This window comes from Hemiscyllium ocellatum, chromosome 6 (genome assembly GCF_020745735.1).
Source record: "Hemiscyllium ocellatum isolate sHemOce1 chromosome 6, sHemOce1.pat.X.cur, whole genome shotgun sequence".
Classification (NCBI taxonomy): domain Eukaryota; kingdom Metazoa; phylum Chordata; class Chondrichthyes; order Orectolobiformes; family Hemiscylliidae; genus Hemiscyllium; species Hemiscyllium ocellatum.
This window is the reverse complement of record NC_083406.1, coordinates 117,758,923-117,785,516: the sequence shown is the minus strand read 5'-3', so window position 1 is coordinate 117,785,516 and position 26,594 is coordinate 117,758,923. Positions and strand designations below refer to the sequence as shown.

General features: G+C 45.8%; 1 protein-coding gene across 1 annotated transcript in view; it reads left to right on the top strand.

Annotated features, from left to right (window-relative positions):
• myo7aa (myosin VIIAa) overlaps positions 1-26,594 on the top strand; it is a 182,976-nt gene that overhangs the window by 75,969 nt on the left and 80,413 nt on the right. The window contains exons 18-23 of the mRNA XM_060826303.1: positions 2,970-3,062; positions 10,883-10,977; positions 19,076-19,160; positions 20,048-20,266; positions 22,635-22,742; positions 23,912-24,121. Of these exons, the coding sequence (XP_060682286.1) occupies positions 2,970-3,062; positions 10,883-10,977; positions 19,076-19,160; positions 20,048-20,266; positions 22,635-22,742; positions 23,912-24,121 (810 nt within the window). The remainder of the gene's footprint in view (positions 1-2,969; positions 3,063-10,882; positions 10,978-19,075; positions 19,161-20,047; positions 20,267-22,634; positions 22,743-23,911; positions 24,122-26,594) is intronic.

Sequence of the window (26,594 nt, the reverse complement as noted above, 5' to 3'; positions counted from 1 at the left end):
CTGTGGGGGGAAACCGGAGCAAACCACGCAGACACAGGGAGAATGTGCAAACTCCGCACAGACGGGTCGCCCGAAGCTGGAATCGAACCTGGATCCCTGGTGCTGTGGAGTAGCACTGAGCCACTGTGCTGCCCCGTGCCATGTAGCGAGACTTTTTTCGCTCCTGTGTTGTTGCACAGATTTAACTGCCTGCTCTGTTGCTGATATAACAACGCAAGCTTGATTTTCAAATTCTTGGCCACTTTTGCCCCCTCAGCAGCAGATGAGATTTGTTTTTGTTTCAACAAATATGTAATTTATCCCATGATGCCAGTTGAGGACACTGGGAGAAGTTACCACTAATGATGACTGGGGTTTCTTATTGAGAGGTTGAACAGGTTAGCCTTTTACATAAGAATCTTGGATCAGTTCTCGGGGGATTTGGAAGATATGGCGAGGTTGTTTCCCTCTGTGGGAGAGCCCAGTAACAGAGGGTGTAATCTGAGTAAGGGGACAGCCATTGAAGACCGATGAGGGCAGTGAATCTGTGGAAGTCTTATCCCAGAGAGCCATTGAGATTGCCTTAAGTATATTCAAGGTCAAGAGAGATTTTTAAGTATAGAGAGAGTCTAGAGGTTTCTTTTTAGTTTCCTCATGGGATGTGGCCGTCTCTGGCTAGGCCAGCATTTGTTGCCCATCCCTGATTTGGGACAAAGGCAGGAAAGTGGGGTTAAGGGTGATCAGATTAACCATGATCTCATTGAATGATGGAACAGACTTGGGCTGAATGGCTTCCTTATCCAATGTCTTATAATCTATATCCATTGGGGTTTAAACAAATGAGAAGTGATCATGTTGAAACATGTAAGACACCTTGGGGGTTTAGCTGCTGAGATGTTTCCTCTTGTGTGCTATTCTCTGCCTGATGGCAGGTCAAACTTGTAGCAGCAACAATGTCCACTGTGGGCAGATCTGGACGTCCATCACATCTGGCGTGGGCATAGGCATCCATCCAATCTGGCAATCTATGGAGTCCATGCAGCTGTAGTAACACTCTTGATGCAGGTAGTGTCCTGGAGCCATAGATAGAGCATAGAAGGTCCAGTTTCTCTCCATTCATGGAGAGGACATCTGACCAGGAATTCTGCCACTCTTGCATGGTGTCATTGGCGACATTGGAAGGATTCCTAGTTTGATGCTCGACCTGCATAGCCCCATTAGGATTGCACCTTCAGTAACTGTCAAGGGGTTGAGTGGGACCTGAGGCTAGAGATTCAGAAAGTCAGAAATATCCGGATGAGTAGGCATTTGGCCCCTACTATTTTATAAAGTCATGGCTGATCCACCAAGGCCTCGACTCCTCTTTTCATGCCTATTCCTTGTTGCTGTCAACTCAATATTTCCAAAAATAATTTACTGCTTTAAATGAAGAAGAGCAGCATGGTGGCTTAGTGGTTAGCACTGCGACCTCACAGTGCTAGGGAGCCAGGTTCAATTTGTGGAGTTTGTATGTTCTCCCTGTGTCTGCGTGGGTTTCCTCTGGGTGCTCCGGTTTCCTCCCACAGTCTAATGATGTGCAGGTCAGGTGAATTGGTCATGCTAAATTGTCCATAGTCAGAGGTGAATACGAGAAATGGGTCTGGGTGGGTTACTCTTCAGAGGGTTGGTGTGGACTTGGACTGAAGGTCCTGTTTCCATACTGTAGGGGATCTAATCTGATCTAATTATTCTATACTCTAATGAATAAAGGTCTAACCTGTTTAGTGACACTTGATATGATAATCCCTACATCAGCTGAGTGAATCGCTTTTTGAACCAACTCCAATGATGGGGTATACTTAAATATGGGGACCAAAACTCTACAGTACTCCCAAGTGTGGCCTCACCAACATCCTGTACAGTTGGAACAAGACTTCTCTATTTTTAAACTCTAAGCCCTTAGCTGTAAAGGTGGAAATGGCATTTCCCATTTTAATTGCTTGTTGCACCTGGATGATAACTTTATATTTCATGCAAACAGCACCCAGATTCCTCTGTAAAACAGGAATACTCCCCACTGCACCCACCAGATCTTCACCATCCAGAGGCGAAAGTGAGGACTGGAGATTAGAGTTGAAGTATGGTGTTGGAAAAACACAGCAGGTCAGGCAGCATCCGAGGAGCAGGAGAATCGAAGTTTTGGCCAAAAGCCCTTCATCAGGAATGAGGCTTGTTGGCTGAAACTTCGATTTTCCTGCTCCTTGGATGCTGCCTGACCTGTGCTTTTCCAACTCCCCCATCCAGAACTAAGGGCATCGTTTGAAGATGAAGATCTCCCATTTAAGATGGAGATGGGAAGGAATATCATCTGAGGTTCATTTTAATCTGCAGAGGGTTTTATTTCCATTTGAGAGCAGGAGAGGTTGGACAGTGAATTAGTGATTGATTGAATCAGGCTGAGTTAGAGAAAGCTTAGCTTGACAAGGGAGTGACGAGATGTTAGGAGTGGTGGGGCTAGGCAAGAAGGTGCCATTAAAGCCACATTTGAGATCAGCCATGATCCTACTATGGCAGAATTAGCTTGAGGGGCTGAATGGCCTCCTACTCCCAATATTATCTCACTTGCATGTGCTCCTTGCTGGTCAGGTATGTCAACTTGACTGTGATGACAAAAATATTATTGTTTTCAGAAGTCAGTTGCTCTCTCTCACATGCACCATGCTGTAGTGAAGACTTAGTTAAGATTACTCAGACAAACCTGGAATGGGGTGAAGCAGAGTGGAAATGTGTTGCTGGAAAAGCGCAGCAGGTCAGGCAGCATCCAAAGAGCAGGAGAATCGACGTTTCGGGCATGAGCTGGCTCAGGCTTGGGGGTGATCTGATACCTCCCCACCTACTGATGCCAGGTTGCAGTATGTTCTGGAGTCAGGGAGAGTGGGCGGGGGGAGGGAACAGTTTTCATCTGATTAGTAAAACTTTATTTCTTAAAACACCACCTTCTCGCTTGCCAGGGAGATCTGCGCGGTACATGTCAACGGATAGCAGAAGCAGTTCTGGGACAAGATGGAGACTGGCAGATCGGAAAGACGAAGATTTTCCTAAAGGTGAGTTTAAAAAGTTTAAATAATTCTATTGTCGACATGGGAGAGGGCAGCACAACGAGAGTAGGAGTTTACAAAGACCAATTCCTCGGATGGTGTATGAAGAGACTGGATCGGTTCAGACTGTGTACGCTGGAATTTAGAAGAACAAGCAGGGGAAATCTCTCAGAAACCTAATAAGGTTCTAACAGGATCAGACTGAGTGAATGCAGAAAGGATGTTTCTGATGACCAGGGAGGTAGAACCAGAGGGTCACAGACTAAGATGTGGTGTAGGTCAGATATGGAGTATCTTGATCAGATTGGCCAATGGGCTGAGGAGTGGAAGATGAAGTTTAATTTAGATTAATGTGAGCTGCTGCATTTTGGTATGGCAAACAAAGGTAGGATTTAGAGAGTTAATGGTAGGGCCCTGGGGTGTGTTACCAAGCAGAGACCATGGGGGGGGGGGGGGGGGAAACAAGTGCATAGTTCCTTGACAGTGGGGTTGCATGTAGACAGGGTGGTGAACAAGGCTTTTTGGTATGCTCACTCCCATTGGTCAGGACATTGGCTATAGTAGTTTGGACGTCTGTCGCAGCTATACAGGACATTGGTGAGGCCAGTTTTAGAATACCGTGTACAAGTCTGGTTGGCTTTCTCCTGGAAGTATGTTAAATTTGAAAGGGTGCAGAAAAGATTAACAAGATGTAGCTGGGACTGCAGGGTTTGAGCAATAGGCCAGGGCTTTTTTTATAGAACACAAGAGGCTGAGGGGTGTTGTTTTTAGAGGTTTATGAAATCACGGGGGACATGGTGAAGGTTAATAGCCAAGATCCTTTTTTCCTAGGGTAGGAGAGTTCAAAGCAGAAAGGTGTAGGTTTAGGATGAGAAGAGAAAGACTTAAAAACAACCTGAGGGGTAACGTTTTCACACAGAGAGGGTGGTGCGTGTATGGAAAGAGCTGCCAGAGGAAGTGGTGGAGGTTGGTACAATTACAACATTTTAAAGGACATCTGGATGGGTACATGATTAGGAAGGGTTTGAAGGGATCTAGGCTGAGTGCTGGTCAGAGCAGTTGGGCTAAAGGGCCTGTTTCCATATTCTGGGGAATCTAATCTAATCCATAGAAGTTGGGAGGTCATGTTGCGGCTGTACATGACACTGCTTAGGCCACTTAGAATATTGCGTGCAATTCTGATCTGATCTCCTTTCTATCAGAATAATGTTGTGAACCTTGAAAGGGTTCAGAAAAGATTTACAAGAATATTGCCAGGGTTGGAGGATTTGAGCTATAGGGAGAGGCTAACTTGGCTAGGATGTTTTCCCTGGAGCGTTGGAGGCTTTATAAGGTTTATAAAATCATGAGGGGCATGGATAGGGTAAATAGACAAGGTCTCGTCCCTGGGGTGGGGGAGTCCAGAAATAGAGGGCATAGGTTTAGGGTGAGCGGGGAAAGATAGAAAAGAGACCTGAGGAGCAAGTTTTTCATGCAGAGGGAGCTGCACGTATGGAATAAGCTGCCAGAGGAAGTGGTGGAGGCTGGTACAATTACAACATTTTAAAAGACTCCTGGATGGGTACATGAATAGGAAGGGTTTAGAAGGATATGGGCCAAATGCTGATAAATGGGTCTAGATTAATTTAGGATATTTAGTTGGCATGAATGAGTTAGACCAAAGTGGTGTGCTGTACATCTCTGACTTTAAATGGAATTAGATCAGATTGGGATGTGTAGTGTCTGTGCTTTATGACTTTGACTTTTTGAGGAGAAATTTCTTCACCGAGAGAGTGGTGAACTTTTTTATTCCATTTTAATTTTTTTTTCCTTTTGAGTCTGGAATGCACTGCCTGCAAGTGTGGTAGAGGCAGGTTCAATCGAGGTAGTCAAGAGTAGGTTTGGATGTGTTGTTTTTGGGCTGGTAATGGTGTGCAAGGGTATAGGGAAAAGAAAGGAGATTGGCACTCTGTAATGGAATGGGAGCAGGTAATAGTTCAGTGAGTCTGTGGAATTCTCTACCGCAGGAACAGATTGATGCCAAGAAGGAGTTGATGTAGTTCTTAGGGCTAATGGAATCAGAGGATATGGAGAGAAAGCAGGAACAGGGGGACGGAGTTGGTCGATCAGCCATGATTGTTGTTGAATGGCGGAATAGACCTAAAGGGCTGAATGGCCGCCTTCCACTCCTATGTTGCAGTGAGTGCTGACTGGCAGTGTTTGAACTCCTGGCTTTCCTGAAGCATTCCTGAATCTGACACATCCTTCTGTAAGAACCCAAAGTAGCAAACTTCTCTTTGGCTGGTCCAACCAGCCTCTAGCTGGTAGTTACCTGGAGCCAGGAGCGATACTCCTCTGCTTTCTGATGGCTGATAACATTGGAATGTTGACCTAACTGGCAGGAACTAAATAAGAAACACCACTTTCCATTGTATTTCAATATACCCTGTCACGGCCACCAGAGATCCCAACGTGTGTAACAGCTGAAGAAGTCTGGGTGCTGTTGTATGTAGAAAACGTAGCAGCCATTTTCACACAACAAGCTCCCAGGGACCGCAATGTGATAAAATAGCCAGGCAATTGGTTTGTGATGCTGATGAATGGATAGGTACTGGCAATAAACCCCCCTTCTTTGCAGTAGTGGGACGGGATCTTTTAAGCCCAGTGAGGGTAGACTGCGCTGTTGGTCAATAAGATACTTCATCCAATTATCTCTTCCACTTTGTTCTTATGGCGATTGAGAGGGATGTTTTCCATATTGCACTTAGGTGAAATGTACTAAAGAGATTAACTGTGTGTGTGTATACCATATTCTGAAACCGGAGAGTGAGGAGCTGCCAGTTGTAGATCACACTGCTGACCAAACTTGAAGCTCAATGAAACTAATGCATTTCAGAATCTCAGATGTTCTGGTGCAGAGGAAGAACAAGATGGGAGATACTAGCATCGTGGTAATGCAAACAGGCTATTCATCCAGGGACAAAAAAAATGTGGTACTGGGAAAGTACAGCCGGTCAGGCAGCATCCTAAGCCCCTTTTCCCCCTCCATGTTCCTGATGAAGGACTTCTGCCCGAAATGTCAACTCCCCTCCTCGGATGTTGCCTGACCTGCTGTGCTTTTCCAGTGCCACACTTTTTGACTCTGACTGCCCAGCGTCTGCAGTCCTCACCTTTCCCCTACTCATCCAGGGAGCCAGGTGAACACTCAGGTGTCAAGGGTTCCAGTCCAACCGCAGTGACTGATGGAACTTTCATTCAATGAATATATCTGGAAAATAAATCTCGTTTCCATGGTAGTTGTGGAATTATCACCAATTGTTGTTAAAACCCATCTGGTTCACTGATGCCCTTGTAGGGAAAGTAACTGCAGTCCTTACCTGGTCTGGCCTAAATGAGACTCCACACTTAGAAATGGGGTTGCTCTGCAATGGGTGAGCAAGCCACTCCATACAAGGGCAATTAGGGATGGGTAACAAATGTTACCAGCAACGATCACATCTCATGTACTAATAAAGAGGAGGCCATTCAACCCATCAGGGGTGCACTGGCTGTCAGAATGATCATTGTAACATAATGCCATTCCCCCTGCCCTTTCCACAGGATGTTGGAGACAGGACATTGTTTCTGTTTAAATAATTGCCTAGTGCCCTCTCGGAAGCTTTTGATTGAGCCTGTCTCCAGCAAGGCTCCTGGACATTGCCAAGTGACGATGTGGCTGGGATAGACTGGAATCTGTCCTGTGAATCTCCTCTGAACTGCCTCCAGTTCAACTTTTTCCCTGGGATAGACGCTGGGACAGACTGAGGAGGTGGACTTTGCATTAAGGGTGTCTGTCACCTTCTGTCTATCTTTTTTTTCTCCTTGAATAAAGGGAGCTCTATGGATTGGCCCTTAGCTCATGGTTCACTCATGAATGGGTCCCACAGATGCAAAGACCCGTAAACCGTAGGCCATTAAGATTTCTGTGGTGCTTGTTTTTCTGTGGGATGAGGCAAAGCTCGCATTTATTTTAATCCATCCCCAATTGCCCTCGAACTGAGTGGCTTGCTCAACATTTCAGAGGGTACTAAAGAGTCAAACCTGTTCGCTGTGGGTCTGAGTCACATGTAGGCCTGACCAGAGAAGGATGGCAGTTTCCTTCACCCAATCCAAATCTGGCGTTTTGTGAATCACCAATGATTCACTGCTGCGTTATCCGTGACCTTACCCTCAGTTCTGGGATTTCCATTCTAAACCCCTTTGCTTCTCTCCCCCTCTCTTTTCAGAAGCTTCCCATTTTGACCAGGCTTGTGCTCTCCTTCCTTTTGTATCTCCCTCCTAGGCAACTGCAGGGTCCAGTTTTGTTCAATAGCATTCCTATGAAGTGCCTCAGTGTTTTACTTTGTTAAAGGCTCAAGTCTCTTTGACTATGAGGGAATGGCCCTGTCTGTTTTTACCCTGCCCACCCACTGGGGAGTTTATCAGTGAGTCTCAGCTGTGCCTACGGCAGGAAGCTGCTTTATTCATTTTATTCTTTGTTTATGGCCGAGGACAGCAGGAGATTTCCACTTCCTGTCCGGAAACTCCAGATCTTCTGATGGGACAGTGGTGATTGTAGAAGGCCGTTGTCATGGCAACGGCAGAGAAACCAGAGTGAGTGGACAGATTATTTTAGGAACTTTTCAGCGTTGCAATCACGTGGGATGGGAGAGGATTGGAATATAGTGGCTGTCAGTCAATGATCTCGAAATATAACGACTGCCATGCGTTTCTCAAATGATAAATGCTGTGCTGTCATTTTGTTTGACTTGGTACTTGCTGAACATTTTCAAGGTGGAGAATCTGTTTGGGTAGAACTGAAACAGAAAAGGGACAGAGCTTCAGGACGATTGCTTATCAGCTACCAAGCAGCAGTGACTGCATTTATAGTTCAAGGAACCGACTGTAAAAGTACAGCTACAACTGTACAAAGCATTAGATAGACCACAGCTGGAGTGTTGTGTGCAATCATTGATCTCCCTGCCTGGGGAGGGATAGTTGTATTGGAGGCCTTTCAGAGAAGGTTCACAAGATTTGATTCCAGAGATGAGTTTGACTTCTCAGGAGAGATTGGCCACTTGAGGCCTGTACTCTCGGGAGTTTAGACGGAGGAGAGGAAATCTAACTGAGGTATGATTTTAGATTCCCATAGTCTGGAAACAGGCCCTTCGGCCCAACAAGTCCACACTGACCCTCCAAAGAGTAACCCACTCCCCTATCCCCTGTTGGCCCTGACTAATGTACCTAACACTACGGGCAATTTAGCATGGCCAATTCACCTGCCCTGCACAGCTTTGGGCTGTGGGAGGAAACCAGAGCACCCATAGGAAACCCACGCAGACACAGGGAGAATGTGCAAACTCCATACAGACAGTCGCTCAAGGTAGGAATCAAACCTGGGTCCCTGGTGCTATGAGGTAGCAGTGCTAACCACTGAGCCACCGCGGCTGCCCCCAAAGAGATGCTGAAGAGGGTTGACATAGAGAAGAGAGCTACTAGAATAGATGAGAGCAAACCGGTGGATATGGTACTCTTTTAGACTTGCAGAAGGCTTTCAATAACGTTTTATGAAAGCTTAGTAAAGAAACATGAGAGCACTTGGTTTTTGGGAAGTATGTGCTGGCATGAAGGGGGCTCTTATGGTGTGGTGGTAGGGTCCCTCCCTCTGAGACAGGTGGCCCTGGTTCAAGTCCCACCTGTTCTGAAGGTGTGTGATAACATCGCTGTACAGGTTGATTTTAAAATGTAATGTATCCATACTGGCATGGCTGGGGAACCGATTAACAGACCGAAAACATGGGAATAAATGGGTTAATTCAGCTTGATACATCAAGGCTCAGTGTTCAGGCCTCCAGCTAACAATGTACATCAGTGACTGGGATATGGTGATTAAATGTATTTGTCCCAAGTCTGAAGATGACATAAAACTGAGGCGGCTCCAAAAATCTTTCAGGACAGGTGAAGTTAGTGGGCAAAGATAACAAAACCAGAAATTACTGGAAAAGCTCAGCAACATTTGATTTCTCTTCACAGCATTCATGTTTCAGTGACCCTTCCTCAGAACTGAAGGCAGCTAGGAAAATGTCAGTTTGTATCCGAACGGAGAATGGAGGGATAGGGTAAGGAGTAAACTGGTGGGGATAGAGCCCAAAGAGAGACAAAAACAGTTGAACAGACAAAGGAGTGGATAATGATCTGACTGAGGAGGATGAGTAGATGTTAATGGAGACTGTTGGTGGTTAACAACAGGTGCTGTGTAATGGCAGACTATGCGATAACAAGGAGAAAATGAGGACTGGACATTGGAGTCAAAACGTGTGGTGCTGGTAAAGTACAGCTGGTCAGACAGCATCCGAGGAGTAGGAGAGTCTACGTTTTGTGCATAAGCTCTTCATCAGCTCCTCTGCTGAAGAGCTTATGCTCAACATTGACTCCCCTGCTCCTTGGATGCTGCCTGACTGGCTCTACTTTTCCAGCACCACACTTTGTGACCCTGTGGTTATATTCAGCCTGGGGGAGACTATATACCTAGAGCACCGATTTTCAGATTGGTCACCTTACGTGACCCCTCAATCAGTGAGCCATAGGTGCTCTCCTCTAGAAATCTAAAAGGAGTAGGCTATTCAGCCATTATGACCCTGTACCATTGCCTAGATCGTGGTTAACCTGTATCTTCATTTGCACACCTTGAAATCATTATTCCTTTGTGCTGTTTGTGTTCCAAATTGTGTAAAATTTTCTTTTTTATTTGAAAAAAATGTTCTCTTATGGGATGTGGGTGTCACTGGCTGGGTCAGCATTTATTGTCTGTCCCTAGTTGCCCTTGAAGGTAGGGGTGAGCTGCCTTAAATCACTGTAGTCCATGTGCCATAGGTAGACTCACAATGCACTTAAGGAGGGAGTTCCAGGATTTTGACCCAGTGGCCCTGAAGGAACAGTGATCTATTTGAGTCCATGTTGTGTGTGGCTTGGAGGGGAACTTGTGGGAGGTGGTGTTCCTATGTATCTGCTGCCTTTGTCCTTTCTAATGGGTTTGGAATAAACCTAACCTTTCCATTTTCATAGGGAAGTGTGTTTCAGATTTCCATTGATTCTTAATCAATATGTTGCATAGATAATGATATGGGCTCCTTCCATTGTTTGAGCCGGCTCCAATGCTGGTCCCTAGATAGGGTTCTGTGAGATTCCCGCCTCTCTCGTTTCTCACCACAATACTTTCTTCTCAAGGGCTGCTTTACTGAGCTGGACATGATCCCTGTCTTTAAGAATGATTGAATTCCTACAGGTCAAAATACAATTAACCTCTTCAACTCTCCTTGTCTGTCAAGTACTAAATCGTTCTCCAATACAGTTCTTCCATTCCTCTGTCTCCAAGTGTTAATAGCATGAACTGTCCTATTGTCATTGCTTTCCTGACAAGATGGAACCACTGGCAGTAGAGAACTCAAATATCATTTGAACAGAGACATTGAAATATTGATGACATTTTGCAATTATCAGGACAATTTGCAAGAACCCCAAGTCTCTAACATTTGTATAATTAACATGTTCATTCCCATTATTATATCGGTAACATCCAAGGCTACAGGTCAAATGGGTGGGGAAATGGGATTAGAATAGTCTGATGTTTGATGTTCAGCATGGACATGTTGGGCCACTTCCTGTGCTGTAAAGACTGACTCTCAATGACAGTAGGAAATGTTAGATATTAACAAAGCTCTGGGCTGGTGGAAGGGTCCATTGCCATCTTTTTTTTCTTAAATGTTCTATATTGTGATGGAGGTTTTGTTACGAGCGCTAAACCTGCCTTGTGTCTATTTTCATTTCAGGATCACCATGATATGTTGCTGGAGATAGAGCGAGACAAGGCCATCACTGGCAAGGTCATCCTCATTCAGAAAGTGGTTCGGGGTTTTAAAGACAGGTAGGACTCATCAAATCAAGCAGGTGCAACCCCAGCTTTATTCAAAAGGTCGTAATGTGATGGATATTGTTCAAAGGAATTGTCCTTCCAAACACTTGGCGTTTCAGCAGTTTGACCTATTCAGTGTTAATGTAAACTTTAATCTATTCCCCTGCCATTGCAAAAGATCAACTAGCAACCATTGCCAGTCTCGAGTTTATCCTGAATATGAAATATGCAAACAAGTCTAGTCCTGTGATGTGTACGGGAGGGAAAATCTCAACATGCAATGACATGAGTTCTCTCTCTTTCTTTATGTTGAGGTGGTGACCTCATGGTATTTCTCGCTGGGGCTTGGGGCAGGATTCTGGTGTCATGTGTTCGAATCCCACCACAGCAGATGATGAAATTTGAACTTAATTAGAAGTTTGAGGGGAAAAGCGAGCCCTATGGGAACCATGTGACCGCTGCTGACTGTCATAAGGACCTGTCTGTGTCACTAATATCCTGTAGGGAAGGACATCTGCCGTTCTTACCTGGTGTGGCCTAAGTGACTCCAGACCCACAGTGGGGTTGACTCTTAAACTGACCTCAGGGCGATTTAGGGATAGGCAATAAATGCTACCCTAGCCAGTGACACCCACATCCCATCTTTTTAAAAAAAAGTTTTAAAAAATAGCTAAACCTTTTCTACTTGTACAGACCTTTAATCATAATTCATTAAAATCTTTTTAATGATATTTATGTCCATAGAATAAAGATTAATAGTGCAATTATGTTTGACTAATAATTCATTGTCAAAAACATAGGGATTTCTAGATGAGAAAAGTCTCTGCCTAGTTCTGATTCTGAAACAACAGAAGCTGGAGAAGCTCAGCAGGTCAGGCAGCACCTGTGGAGAGAAATTGGAGTTAACGTTTCGGGTCCCGTGACCCTTTCTCGGAACTGCCTCAGATTCTAAGGAAGGGTCACTGGACCGGAAACATTAACTCCAATTTCTCTCCTCAGATGCTGCCAGACCTGCTGAGCTTCTCCAGCTATTTCTATTTTTGTTTCTGATTTACAGCATCCGCAGTTCTTTTTGGTTTTTGTTTTTAGTTCTGTTTTTGCTTTTGGTTCTGTCAACATTTGAGACTGACTCCAGGAAGTCATAGGAGAAAGTGAGGACTGCAGATGCTGGAGATCAGAGCTGGAAAATGTTGCTGGAAAAGCGCAGCAGGTCAGGCAGCATCCAAAGAGCAGGACAATCGACGTTTCGGGCAAGAGCCTGAAACCATGCCTGAAGAAGAGCTCCTGCCCGAAACGTCGATTTTCCTGCTCTTTGGATGCTGCCTGACCTGGTGCGCTTTTCCAGCAACACATATTTTTCAGACCAGGATATCATAGTTTTAGATATCATCTCTGAACAGGGTGATTTTAGAAAATATCACACATCTGGAGCCGGTGGCAATTGAACCCAGCCCTCCTGCCTCAGAGGTATGGACATCCCTGATGTGCCAAGAGTATTCACCAACATTTTTATTATTGATATGATTAATGATGCGATAGTGACCGTGTAATGGCTAGATGTGTACCTGTGATGTCTATGAAGACATCCGTATTGACCAGGATAATGAGGATAATCCTTTTGTCCTCTCTGGCATTGTGTATTGGGATCTTCCACAGAACATCGGGTGCAGCGGATGCAATAGATGATGTGTGTGGAGGTGCAGGTGAACTTGTGGCGGATATGGAAGGATCCCTTGGGGCCTTGGAGGGAAGTGAGGGAGGAGGTGTGGGCGCAAGTTTTACAAATCTTCCTGACCTCTTCGCTCCCACCCCACTCCGGCCTATCACCCTCACCTTGACCTCCTTCCACCTATCACATTCCCATCGCCCCTCCCCCAAGTCCCTCCTCCCTACCTTTTATCTTAGCCTGCCTGGCACACTCTCCTCATTCCTGATGAAGGGCTCTGGCCCGAAACGTCGAATTTCCTGTTCCTTGGATGCTGCCTAACCTGCTGTGCTTTAACCAGCAACACATTTTCAACATCTTCCACAGAACGTCTATCTCTTTAACATTTCATTGGAAGGACTGCATGCATGACAGTGCAACACTCCCTCAGGACTGCACTGGAACAGCACCCTTGGTTTTATTTCCATGGGAGTCCTGAATGAGACTTTGAACTCAGGACCTTGAGGTTCAGAGGTGAGTGTGCTCCCATGTGAGCCACAGTGGTTACACTACCACCTGATAGCCATGTGATTTTAAAAAAGAGCTCTTCACCAGTTGGACTGTTTAGATTAAAGTACAACCAATACAAAGCAAGGAAAAACTGAGTTCGGGAGTTTTCACCTATTTGAACACAATTGGACCTGTAGTGTGATATTTGCCTATTTCTCAACACCCCTTTTGCATTATAATTATTATTAGTAGCAGTTGTAAAGCCTTTGACAAGGATCTGCATGGTTGGCTAATTAGCAAAGTTAGATCATGCTCCTTGAAAGTGGATTCGCAGGTAGATAGGATAGTGAAGAAGGTGTTTGGTATGCTTTCCTTTCGTGGTCAGAGTATTGATTACAGGGGTTGGAAGGTCATGTTGCGGCTGTACAGGACATTGGTTAGGCCACTGTTGGAATATTGCATGCATTTCTGGTCTCCTTCCTATTGGAAAGATGTTGTGAAACTTGAAAGGGTTCAGAAAAGATTTACAAAGATGTTGCTAGGGTTGGAGGATTTGAGCTACAGGGGGAGGCTGAACAGGCTGGGGCTGTTTTCTCTGGAGTGTCGGAAGCTGAGGGGTGACCTTTATAGAGGTTTACAAAATTGAGGGGCATGGATAGGATAAATAAGCAAAGTCCTTTTCCTGGGGTCAGGGAGTCCCAAACTAGAGGGCATAGGTTTAGGGTGAGAGGGGAAAGATATAAAAGGGACCTAAGGGGCAACATTTTCATGCAGAGGGTGGTATGTGTGTGGAATGAGCTGCCAGAGGAAGTGGTGGAGGCTGGTACAATTACAACATTTAAAAGGCATTTGGATGGGTATATGAATAGGAAGGGTTTGGAGGGATATGGCTGGGTGCTGGCAGGTGGGACTAGATTGGGTTGGGATATCTGGTCAGCATGGACGGGTTGGACCGAAGGGTCTGTTTCCATGCTGTACATCTCTGACTCTCTATGGGTTTCAGGGTGAGCTTGCCAATTGGATACAAGAGGCAGAGTGTGGTGGAGGGTTGTTTGTTCGGACTGGAGGCTTGTCCCCAGTGGGATTTTGTAGAAATCGGTACTGGGGCCATTGTTGCTTGTCATTTATATGAACGATTTTGATAAGAATTTAGGAGGGATGGTTATTAGGTTTGCTGATGGCCACCAAATTGATGGCATAGTGGGCAATGAAGAAGGTTATCTGAGATTACAGAGAACTTGATCAATTTGGCCAGCAGGCTGAGGAGCAGCAGATGGAGTTTACACCGATCCTCTGAAGAGTAACCCACCCAGACCCATTCTCCTGCATTTTCCCCCTGACTAATTCACTTAACCTGCACGTCGTGGGAGGAAACCGAAGCACCCGAGAAAACCCATGCAGACACTGGGAGAATGTGCAAACTCCACACTGAGAGTCACTCAAGGCTAGAATCAAACCCTGGCGCTGTGAGGCAGCGGCTCTAGCCACTGTGCCGCCGCCGCCACAGGTTGTACAAGATGTTGGTGAGACATCTTCTGGGCTCCCGTGTACAGTTCTGACCACCTTGCTACAGGAAGGATGTTATGTGATTGGAGAGGCTTCGGAAAAGGTTTACCAGGATGTTGCTGGGAATGGAGGGTTTCAGGTATAGAGAGGGGCTAGACCCAAGTTTAGGAGGTTGAGGATTACCTTGTAGAGGTTTATGAAATCATGAGGGGCAGAGATAAAGTGAATAGCTGAGGTGTTTTCCCCCCAGAAGGGATGTTCAAAACCAGAGGGTATCGGTTTAAGCTGAGAGGGGAAAGATTTAAAAGGGACCTGAAGGGCAACCTTTTCAGACTGGTTTGCCGATGGAATGAGCTGCCAGAGGAAGTGGTAGTACAGGTATAGTTACTAATATTTGAAAGTCATTTAAACAGGTACATGAATAGGAAAGATTTGGCGGGATATGGGCCAAACACGGATAGGTGCGATGAGTTTAAGTTGGGGAAACTTGGTTGGCATGGGCAAGTTGGATCGAAAGGTCGGTTTCCATGCTGTATGACTCTATGACTCTATTTAAAGATGATTTTTGGATTAAAATCTGTTCATTCTCGCAAGTAGCGAGAGATCTCGGACTGTGGAACTGTGGTTGTTCATGTTGCATGACTAAGTTTTTAACTAAAAGTTTAACTGTAACAGTCTGTAACATCAATGGAAGTGACATAAAATCACATGACCTGAGATTGAAAAAGAAGCTGGGATGGAAGTGAGTTTAAGGGAGTGTTAGAGTTTTATAGCTAAAAGTCTTTAAACTACCTTTAACTCAATAAAAGATTACTGCACTGTCCCGATAGGTTCTTAGGGAGTGGGGAACATCTATATGATTTTTAATGGCTTTAATTTAAAAGATCCTTTGTGCCTTCAGTTTTTATTATTCAATGATTTGTAGAAAGCAAAGGGTCATTACAATTCTGTGACCACACTATCTGTAATCCTCCATTGAATTTCTGGGAAGGCAGGACTGATCTGAGGGGAGACTGGATAAGTTAGATTGGTCTTCATTTTGGAAGAATGGTACAAGGAAGGGGTAATCTCGTAGAAACCTATAAAGTTCTAACTGGGTAAAAACAGGAAGGATGACCTTGACCAGAGGTCACAGTCTAAACTTAGGCTGGGTCACTTCGGACTGAGATGTGGGGAAGTGCCTTCACCCAGAGAGTGGGGAGCCGGTCAAATTCTCTGCCCCCACCCCCCAGAAAATGGTTGAAAGAAGAAGTTAGATATAGTTCTGAAGGCTAAAGGGATCAAAGGTTAAGGGGAGAAATTGGAACAGGGGACTGAGTTGGATGATCAGCCGTGATCTTATTGAATGGTGGAGCAGGCTGGAAGGGCCGAATGGCCTACTCCCACTTTCTATCTTTTGTGAATCATAGAATCTCTACAGTGTGGAAGCAGGCCACTTGGCCCATTGTTTCCACACTGACCCCTCTAAGAGCAGTCCTCATCCAATCTCTATAACCCGTTGCACATCCCTGAACATCATGGGGCAATGTTGTATGGCTAATCCACCCGAACCTGCACATCTTTGGACTGTGGGAGGAAACTAGAGCACCCGGAGGAAACCCACATAGACACAGGGAGAATGTGCAAACTCCACACACAGTCACCTGAGGGTAGAATCGAACCCATGATCCTGGTGCTGTGAGGCAGCAGTGCTAACCACTGAGCTACTGTGAAACCCCTTGAACGTTCTGGCTGCTAGGGCCATTTAGATCCCACTAATTATGTACGCCACCATGTACCAGTACATAAGCCCAGCACTGATGGACATATCATTGCCTTGCACTTGCTACATTGCAGTATAAGATGCATGACCCCTGTCTGTCTCACCTGGAATGGGATTTGAAACTGTGACATTGACATTATTCTGAACAATCCTTTAGCTAACTGGCAGCAGTTTAGAAAGAGCCCTGTTTGAACGTAGCCTGCTGTCCTCGGGTATTGCAGCTGTCCATCGGGTTGAAGCAGTTTGTTAGTCTGAAATAATCTCATTTGCTTTTTAAAATCCTGAAAGTAAACAGTCACATCATCCCCTCATCTCTCGCTCTCTCGCTCGCTCTTTTTTCTTTCTCTTTTTCTCTCTCGCTCTCTCTCGCTCTCTCTCGCTCTCTCTCGCTCTCTCTCGCTCTCTCTCGCTCTCTCTCGCTCTCTCTCGCTCTCTCTCGCTCTCTCTCGCTCTCTCTCGCTCTCTCTCAGCACAAGTGTTTTGCATAATCTGAATCTGATACTTTCAGCTCCACAATTATTGTGGATGCTCCATAATTAAACACAGACCTGCAGATGCTGGGAACCTGAAACAAAACCAGGAATTGCTTGAGAAACTCATTAGATTAGATTACTTACACTGTGGAAACAGGCCCTTCGGCCCAACAAGTCCACACCGACCTGCCGAAGCGCAACCCACCCATACCCCTACATTTACCCCTTTACCTAACACTACGGGCAATTTAGCATGGCCAATTCACCTGACCCGCACATCTTTGTGACTGTGGGAGGAAACCCACGCAGACACAGGGAGAACGTGCAAACTCCACACAGTCAGTCGCCTGAGGCGGGAATTGAACCCGGGTCTCTGGCGCTGTGAGGCAGCAGTGCTAACCACTGTGCCACCGTGCTGCCCACCATGCCAGGTCTGGCAGCATCTGTGGAGAGAGAGACATAGTTAGCATTTCAGGTCCAATGACCCTTCTTCAGAAATCATTTAACTGAGTTAACTCTGTTTCTTTCTCCACAGATACTGCCAGACCTGCTGAGCTTCCACAGCGATTTCTGTTTTGGATTCTGGATGCTATGTTCTATTTCCTGGCATTGGGTCTAGTGTGTGTTATGCAGATTCAATGTTAAACCTATCAACACTGGGGTGGCAATGACATAGTGGTACAATCCAGAGGCCCAGGCCATGTTCTGGGCACCTGGGTTTGACTCCCTCCATGACAGCCAGTGGAATTTGAATTCAGTAAAATCTAGGATTAAGAGTTTAATGATCATGAATCCATTTTCGATTGTTGGAAAAACACATCTGGTTCATCAATGTCCTTCAGGGATGGAATCTACCATCCTTACCTGGTCTGGCCTACCCGTGAGTCCAGACCCATAGCAATGTGGTTGACTCTTAACTGCCCTCTGGGCAATTAGGATGGGCAATAAGCGCTGGCCTAGCCAGTGATTCGCTCATCCCGTGAACTTATTTTCTAATCCAAAATCTGATTTGCTTTTCCCATTCTATCACTGAGCATTGGAATGAATTAACCAGACAATAGGAATCATTTAGATTGTAAAATGCTAATTGATCCTTTAATCCTACACCTTACAAGGTTCACACCATGATCTGAGCTTTGATCACTGCTATCCGTCTCTTTGATTTATATTTCACATTGTAATGACAATTCCATTTAATCCAGAAGGTGGCTATTCGGTCCAACTAACTGTGCAAGTGTCTCAACTTCCCACAATTTTACCTGGGGGGGACATCTGAGTATAGGTGACAGAGGAATAATGTGACTAGTAATCTAGACCCCAGGCTAATGGTCTGGGAATACCAGTACACAGTCAAGACATTAACATGTCAATCCAGTGACACTGGATTCCGTGTTAATTCTGTTTCTCTCCCTTTCCATTGCCACCAGACCTGCTGAGTTTCTCCAGCGCTTGTCTTTCTTTCAGATTTCTGTTATGCACTGTTCTTTATTTTGTTAGAACAGCATAAGAGGACTTGAGGCCAAGATCAGATCAGCTATGATTTTATTGAATGGCAGGGCACAGGTCAGGCTGGGTAGCCTAGATTTTCTATTTCTTACATCTTTGTGAAACTCTCAACAGATCAGGCAGCACTTGTGTGTGGAGAGAGAGCGAGAGAGTTGATGTTAACTCTGCTCCTCCTCATGCTGATGCTGAGCATTCAGACAATTCTCAGATTTTTTTATTATTTAATGTTTGTTTTGGGGGATGTTAGTTGAAGGATACATATTGGACAAAGTTCCTGGCTCTCAAGTGGTACCATGAAGGGCTTATGCCTGAAACGTCGAATTTCCTGTTCCTTGGATGCTGCCTGACCTGCTGCGCTTTGACCAGCAACACATTTTCAGGTTTAATAACTCTACCTGAGAGGAGATACAAGACTTTTGTTTAATATATCTAAAAGGTGGAAAACTGATGATAGTGTGTTCCCTAGAAGTTATGCTCTTTCTTTTTGAGTGGGACCTGAGCTGACAGCCTTCCAACACAGAAATGAGATTCTTATAAACTAAGCCATCAATCACTGTTTGGAACTTAAACTGTTACTCTGCAACTAACCCATATTTTATTGATCTACAAATTTCCCAGAAAAGTTAATATGATCATGTGCTGCATGTTTTGTTTTTGAGAGAACATGTTCCAAGCTGGGTTTTTAAAAAATTCCAAAACATTCCACAGGTCGAACTTTGTAAAAATAAGGAAATCGGTGTTGTTGATTCAGAAGTATTGGCGTGGATATCAGTGTCGGAAGAATTTCAGCGCAGTAAGTCAACTGTTCATTCCATTTTTTTTTAAAAAAATATATTTTTGTTTGCGGCTGTGGGTGTTGGCAAGGCTGGCATTGGTTTGTCCATTCCTAGTTGCTGTTGAGAAGGTGGTGGTGGTGATCTATCATCTTCAACTGCTGCTGTGTGTGTGAGTGAGTGAGTGAGTGTGTAGTACCTGCAGCTATGTTAAGGAGTGGGTTTTAACCCAGTGACAATGAAAGTACAGAGCTATTATTTCCCAAGTCAGAAGGGTATGTTACTCAGGGCAGTGGCACTTCAGTGTGTCTGCTGCCTGACTTGGGGATATCAAGGTTGGGAATTGCAAAGGATCTGCTCCAAGATCATTTCCACTATCGTTATCAGATTCTGAATGGACACCTCAAACATTCATGTGCTATCTCCTTTTCTCTGTGGCTTTAACACTGTGTATTCTGCCCTCTGCTCTTACCCTGATATACTTTGCATGGTACGATCAGCCTGTAGAGCATGCAGAACAACACTTTTCACTGTATCTCAGCACATGACCACAATAAATCAAATCAAAATCAAGTCTATATTCGTAAGGCTCACCCACACCCTTTGACATCCCCCTATTGGGGGAAACTTAGATTTATTAAATAGGAGAACGTGGCGACAGGCTTGTTCCCCCATTTTCTATTTGGGCCATAAAAGGTTTTGACCTTAAGTGATTACTGTGCTGAGAGGAAGGCAGATTAGAACCAGCAGGTCAGTGATGATCTCATTAACTTATGCGTCCTGGAGCCACCACCTAATCCCTGCGGTTTTGCTTAGTGGACCGCACTGTTGTTCCAAGTCTGTGTTGCACTATTTTTTGTTTCTTTTTTTTTCTCTTCAATGCTTCCTTCGTTTTATCTCGGGCTAGATGCGAATTGGATTCTCCAGACTCCAAGCGCTCTATCGGTCCCGTAAGCTCTGCACGCAGTATCACTTCGCCCGGAAGAGAATCATCCTATTCCAGGCCCGTTGCCGTGGTTACTTGGTGAGGAGAGCATTCCGCCATTGCTTCTGGGCTGTCATCACCATCCAAACTTATGTTCGCGGCATGATTGCACGTCGACTGTACAAGCGGCTGAGAGGAGAGGTGAGTGCTTTTTTCCGCTATGACTGGAGGGGAGGGAAAGGGAGCCCGTTACGTGGAAGTTGAGTCTGCCTCAACTTTAAAAAAAGTCGCCAAAGCCCAGCTGATCCATGAGGCTACACTCAATAACGAGACACTCAATGAGTCGTGGCTCAACCTGAAGGTCACCAAGCCTCCAGTGAGGAGAATGCTTCATGGTTACCTCAGCCTGTGCAGGAATTGAACCTACACATTGCAAATCAGCCATCCAGCCAACTGAACTAACTAGGTAAAAACAATGACTGCAGATGCTGGAAACCAGATTCTGGATCAGTGGTGCTGGAAGAGCACAGCAGTTCAGGCAGTATCCAACGAACAGCAAAATCGACGTTTCGGGCAAAAGCCCTTCATCAGGAATCACAAACGAACTAACTGTTGACTGTCAGTGTAGAAAGCTTGCATTTGTACGAGGTACCTTTTAAATCAGTGTTATGGCTGCCAAGTGCTAACCTGACAGGTTGCTAGCTTCCAAACGGGAACTAGATTGGTTTCTTTGTCAAATATACATTGTGGGTTTATGGGATAAGGCAGGGATTAATTTCAGAGCCCTTTTAATGACACACCGCCTATGATGGACTGAATGATAGTCTCCTCATTCAGTGATTCGGTGTCTCAGGGTGCCTGGAACAGCTCCATCAACAGCATGGTAGTCCCCCTTGTAATAACTTAAAAGTCACACAACGCCAGGTTATAGTGCAACAGGTTTATTTGGAAGCACTAGCTTTCAGAGCTCTGCTCCTTCATCAGGTAGTACATACTCTGGAAGCTAGTGCTTCCAAATAAACCTGTTGGATTTAAACCTGGTGGTGTGACTTCTAACTCTGCCTGTCCTAGTCCAACACCGGCTCCTCCATGTTGTGGCCCCCATGTAGTGGATATAAGAGCTCCACCATCCCATCCAGGGGTCAAAAAACCCAGTAACTCCAGGCATTACAGATTAACTAAGCTCTGGAGGTAAAAACCAAACCATAATTCCCAAATGGAAGTTAGGATCATACTTGACGTCAAACAAATTCTGGGGCTTTGGCAAAAGTGGAAGGGAAGGTGACTAACTGGGTTTGATATTCAGGGGTGAAAATGTGTTGCTGGTCAAAGCACAGCAGGCCAGGCAGCATCTCAGGAATAGAGAATTCGACGTTTCGAGCATAAGCCCTTCATCAGGAATGAGAGAGAGTAGCCAAGCAGGCTAAGATAAAAGGTAGGGAGGAGGGACTTGGGGGAGGGGCGATGGAGGTGGGATAGGTGGAAGGAGGTCAAGGTGAGGGTGATAGGCCGGAGTGGGGTGGGGGCGGAGAGGTCAGTAAGGAGATTGCAGGTTAGGAGGGCGGTGCTGAGTTGAGGGAACCGACTGAGACAAGGTGGGGGGAGGGGAAAAGGAGGAAACTGTTCACCTCAGGGACGCCCGGACCAACCAACCCAACCACCCCGTGGCTCAACACTTTAACTCTCCCTCCCACTCCACCGAGGACATGCAGGTCCTTGGACTCCTCCACCGGCAGAACACAACTACACGACGGCTGGAGGAGGAGCGCCTCATCTTCCGCCTGGGAACCCTCCAACCACAAGGTATGAATTCAGATTTCTCCAGTTTCCTCATTTCCCCTCCCCCCACCTTGTCTCAGTCGGTTCCCTCAACTCAGCACCGCCCTCCTAACCTGCAATCCTCTTCCTGACCTCTCCGCCCCCACCCCACTCCGGCCTATCACCCTCACCTTGACCTCCTTCCACCTATCCCACCTCCATCGCCCCTCCCCCAAGTCCCTCCTCCCTACCTTTTATCTTAGCCTGCTTGGCTACTCTCTCTCATTCCTGATGAAGGGCTTATGCTCGAAACGTCGAATTCTCTATTCCTGAGATGCTGCCTGGCCTGCTGTGCTTTGACCAGCAACACATTTTCAGCTGTGATCTCCAGCATCTGCAGACCTCATTTTTTACTTGATATTCAGGGGGCCAACATTGGGCTCGATGGGCCAAATGGCCTGCTGTGCTTTGATTTTTGGGTCAGTTCTTTTCACTGCTGTTTTTCTCACAACTCAATGTGCCTGTGCCTCAAGCCCATCTACTTGTTTGAATGGCTTTTGCAGTTAAGTCACCTGCCACTTGTTTGAGATGTCAGTCAGCTGTGCAGTGAGCAGCTATCAAAGTCCGACACAGCCCAAGGTTGTAAAAATTGATACATAAATGCATATCTTTCTCAGTCAATCAATGAGTCACTGTAGGAGCCTTTCTTCTCAATTGACTCATGTGGCAGCACGGATTCGAGGATCTAGATGTAACTGAAACCTCTGCAATTGTTCCTTTTGTTTTGCGTTTTTCTCCTTTGCCTTCCCAGTACCAAAGGAGGCTGGAAGCAGAGAAGCTCCGCCTTGCTGAGGAGATGAGACTTCGCAAAGAGATGAGCAGCAAAAAAGCCAAGGAGGAGGCAGAAAGGAAACACCAGGTGGGTCACGTGAATGACTTCTGTCCCCATTTTCCCTGAAAGGCTGAGGAACTTCAGTGGCGTCAGGGACTCTGATCGTTTGTTTTTAAGAGTTCAGTGTAGAGGTCCCCCAGAATTGGTCATGGGATGCTGGACCAGCAATTATTGCCCTCGAGGAACTGGAGGAGCCTTTGGCTGCTGCTGTTTTTGGAGTGTGGGAGCCCCCACAGTGGGAGGGAATTCCATGATTCTGACCCAGTGACACTGAAGGAATGGTGATATGTTTCCAAATCAGAATGTTGAGTGGCCCGGAGGGGAACCCGTAGCTGGGTGGTGTTCCCATGTATCTGCTGCCCTCGTCCTTCTAGATGATGCTGGTCCCAGGTTTGGAAGAGGCTGTCTAAGGAACCTTGACACATCGTAGAGATGTACAGCACAGAAGTAGACCCTTCGGTCCAACTCATCCATGCTGACCAGATATCCTAAATAAACTTAGTCCTGTTCGACCCATATCCCTCGAAGCCCATCCTGTTCATGTAGCTACAGTGTCTCTGTAATGTTACCCATTTCTGTCCCTGCATCAGCCCATCTTTTGCAGGGAGACTCTTTCATGCTCCTGCTACCTCTGATTTGACTATTCCAACAATCTCTTTTTTCTTTTTAAAACAACCTTTCTCCTTTCCCCTTCTAAATTTGCAGTTTCTCCATAATGTCATGCACACACCAAGCTCTGTTTCCTCTCTCTCATCTGCACTGACCTACATTAGCTGCTGATCCAAAACAACACCATTTTGAAAATTCTATTCTGTATACTCCTGACTGTCTGTCTATGGCTTCACCCTCCCTGTAACCTCTGTCAGTCTTCATGATGTAATCCAGAGGTCTCTGACATGGGCAGTCAGTCCAAGGGCATTTGGGAATTGGCACAACATGCTGGTCTTGCTAGCGATGCCCATGACCCAAGAAAGAATAAAGGATTGCTGTAATGACTTTTATTGGTTGCTTCTGGTAATCCAGCAGAATTGTATCAGAGAGTGGCCATGTTTTACCTCCCCGCCCACACCCACTTCCCCCTCCCTCCTCTTCCACCCCCCCCCCCCCCCCCCCCCACCCCCACCCCCATTCTCCTCCGGTCCCTGGTGAGAATGGCTTTGGCTGGCAACTTGTCTGTTCTCCTCCTCTTGCTGCAGGAACGCCTTACCCAACTGGCTCTCGAAGACGCCGAGAGGGAGATGAGTGAGCAGAGAGAAGCCCGTCGGAAGAAGGAAATGCTGGAGCAAATGGAGAGGGCTCGGAACGAGCCTGTGAATGACTCCGAGATGGTGGATAAAATGTTTGGTTTTCTGGGCAGCCCCGCTCCATTGCCTGGACAGGAGGGTCAAGCACCATCTGGGTTTGAGGTACCAAAGAAGATTCCTGTTACTTTTTGGTTTCCCTAATGCCTATTAAACCCTTATCAGTGAATCCATCCTTCGGCAGATCTGGGACATGGGGATTAGAATCCTTGAGAATTTGAATCGTAGAATCTGTATACTGTGGAAGCAGGCCATTCAGTCCATTTGAGTCCACACTGCCCCTCCAAAGAGCATCCCAGCCAAACCCACCCCATCCCTGTAACCCTGCATTTACCATGGCTCACCCACCAAAACTACATATCCCTGGGTAGTGCGGGCAATTTAGCATGGCCCATCCTCCTAACCTGCACATCTTTTGGACTTGGGAGGAAACTGGATCTCCTGAAGGAAACCCATGCAGACACGGAGAATGTGCAAGCTCCACCCAGACAGTTGCCAGAAGCTCAGATTGAACCTGGGACCCTGACACTGGTGAGGCAGCAGTGCTAACCACTGAGCCACCATGCAGTCCAATTGCTAGGTTGATCAATCTTTGCAGTAAATTTCAATGATTCATCCTCAACACAAAGCAGAAATGGCAAACGAATGTTCACAAGTAGCAGAGAGACTTTAGGCACTTTGCCTCGGCAGGAAGAGAGTAACGTTGTACAATGCTCCATTTTATTGCCTTACTCCAATTTGGTGTCCAAAATCATCAGACCAAAAGCAAGAATGCCACGTTTCAAATGCTCAACAATTTACACTGCACCACGGGACAAAAGGGTGTCAATTTGGTGTTAAATTGACTCTGGCCAAGGGAATGCTCCATGAAGAAAACAATGGGGAACTATATAGCAAAATATACTGATTGACTTGCCAACCAATCCGCCCCCTTTTCTCCTGCTATATAAATTAGTTGTTATTGTTTGTTTGAGTTTTGGCATTCTTGCATGTGTCCTGAAGCACATAAAGAGCTTCAGTGTCCAAGTTCTGTGTTACTGAGTGATTCATTCAAAAATAATTAATCTAATTTGCATTAAATGCCACCTTGTGCTTTCCCTGTTTCAAAGATTGGGTTAGAGAAAGATTTGTCGGGTTTTATCAACAGACTCCAACCATGTGAGCTAACCGATATCAGCCCATTGAACAAAAGAGGGGAACCTGGAATCATATACTGCAGAGGAGCTCATTGGTTGCTGCAATGGCATTTTACTGGGATCTTGAATCAGCATCTGGTTATACAGCCTCAGTATTGGTTACTCTGCTCAACAGTAGAACAAAGCTGATGGCACTCTGGCCAATCAGCATGGGAGACGCTCTTGCCATCCCTGATTGGCAGCTGGCAGGACTGTGGTCCACTGGGGTCCTAGTGCCACAGGCTCTCTATCTCCATTGCAGCCTGACAGACCTCTTTCCAGGCAAAAGTGAGGACTGCAGATGCTGGAAACCAGAGTTTAGATCAGAGTGGTGCTGGAAAAGCACAGCAGGTCAGGCAGCATCAGAGGAGCAGGAAAATCAATGTTTCGGACAAAAGCCAAGACGTCAATTTTCCTGCTCCTCAGATGCCGCCTGGCCTGCTGTGCTATTCCAGCACCGCTCTGATTTAAATTCCAAGCTCTTTGCATTCAACTTGGGGTCATGGTTTCCACAGATTAATTTTGAATTTCCCTCTGTTAGATTCGGTCTCTACCCGAGATTTAAATAAAACACAGCTGAAGGTGCTGGAAATCTGAAACAAAAACAGAAATTGCTAGAGCAACTCTGGTCTGGCAGCATCCTTGGAAGGAGAGATAGTTTTGAGTCTGGTATGACTCTATGAATATTCTTGGGGACCATTGGACCCCAAACATTAACCCTGTATCTCTCTTCACAGACTGCTGAGTTTCTCCAGCAATTTCTGTTTGCTATTAATCTGAGGTTGCTTTGGACAAAACAGAACTGAAAAGGCAGGAAGATGGAATTGAGGGTTATCAGATCAGCCATGAACTCCTTGAATGGCGGAGCAGACCTGATGGGCTGAACGGCCTACTTCTGTTCCTATTTTTAAGGTCAAAAAGCTATTGACAGTTTAGGTTATCATAGAACATAGAACATAGAAAAATACAGCGTAGTACAGGCCCTTCGGCCCTCAATGTTGCGCTGATCCAAGCCCACCTAACCTACACTAGCCCACTTTCCTCCATATGCCTATCCAATGCCCATTTAAATGCCCATAAAGAGGGAGAGTCCACCACTGTTACTGGCAGGGCATTCCATGAACACACAACTCGCTGAGTAAAGAATCTACCCCTAACATCTGTCCTATACCTACCACCCCTTAATTCAAAGCTATGCCCCCTCGTAATATCTGACTCCATATGTGGAAAAAGGTTCTCATAGTCAACCCTATCTAAACCCCTTATCATCTTGTACATCTCTATCAAGTCACCCCTAAACCTTCTTTTCTCCAATGAAAACAGCCCCAAGCGCCTCAGCCTTTCCTCATACGATCTTCCTACCATGCCAGGCAGCATCCTGGTAAACCTCCTCTGCACCCATT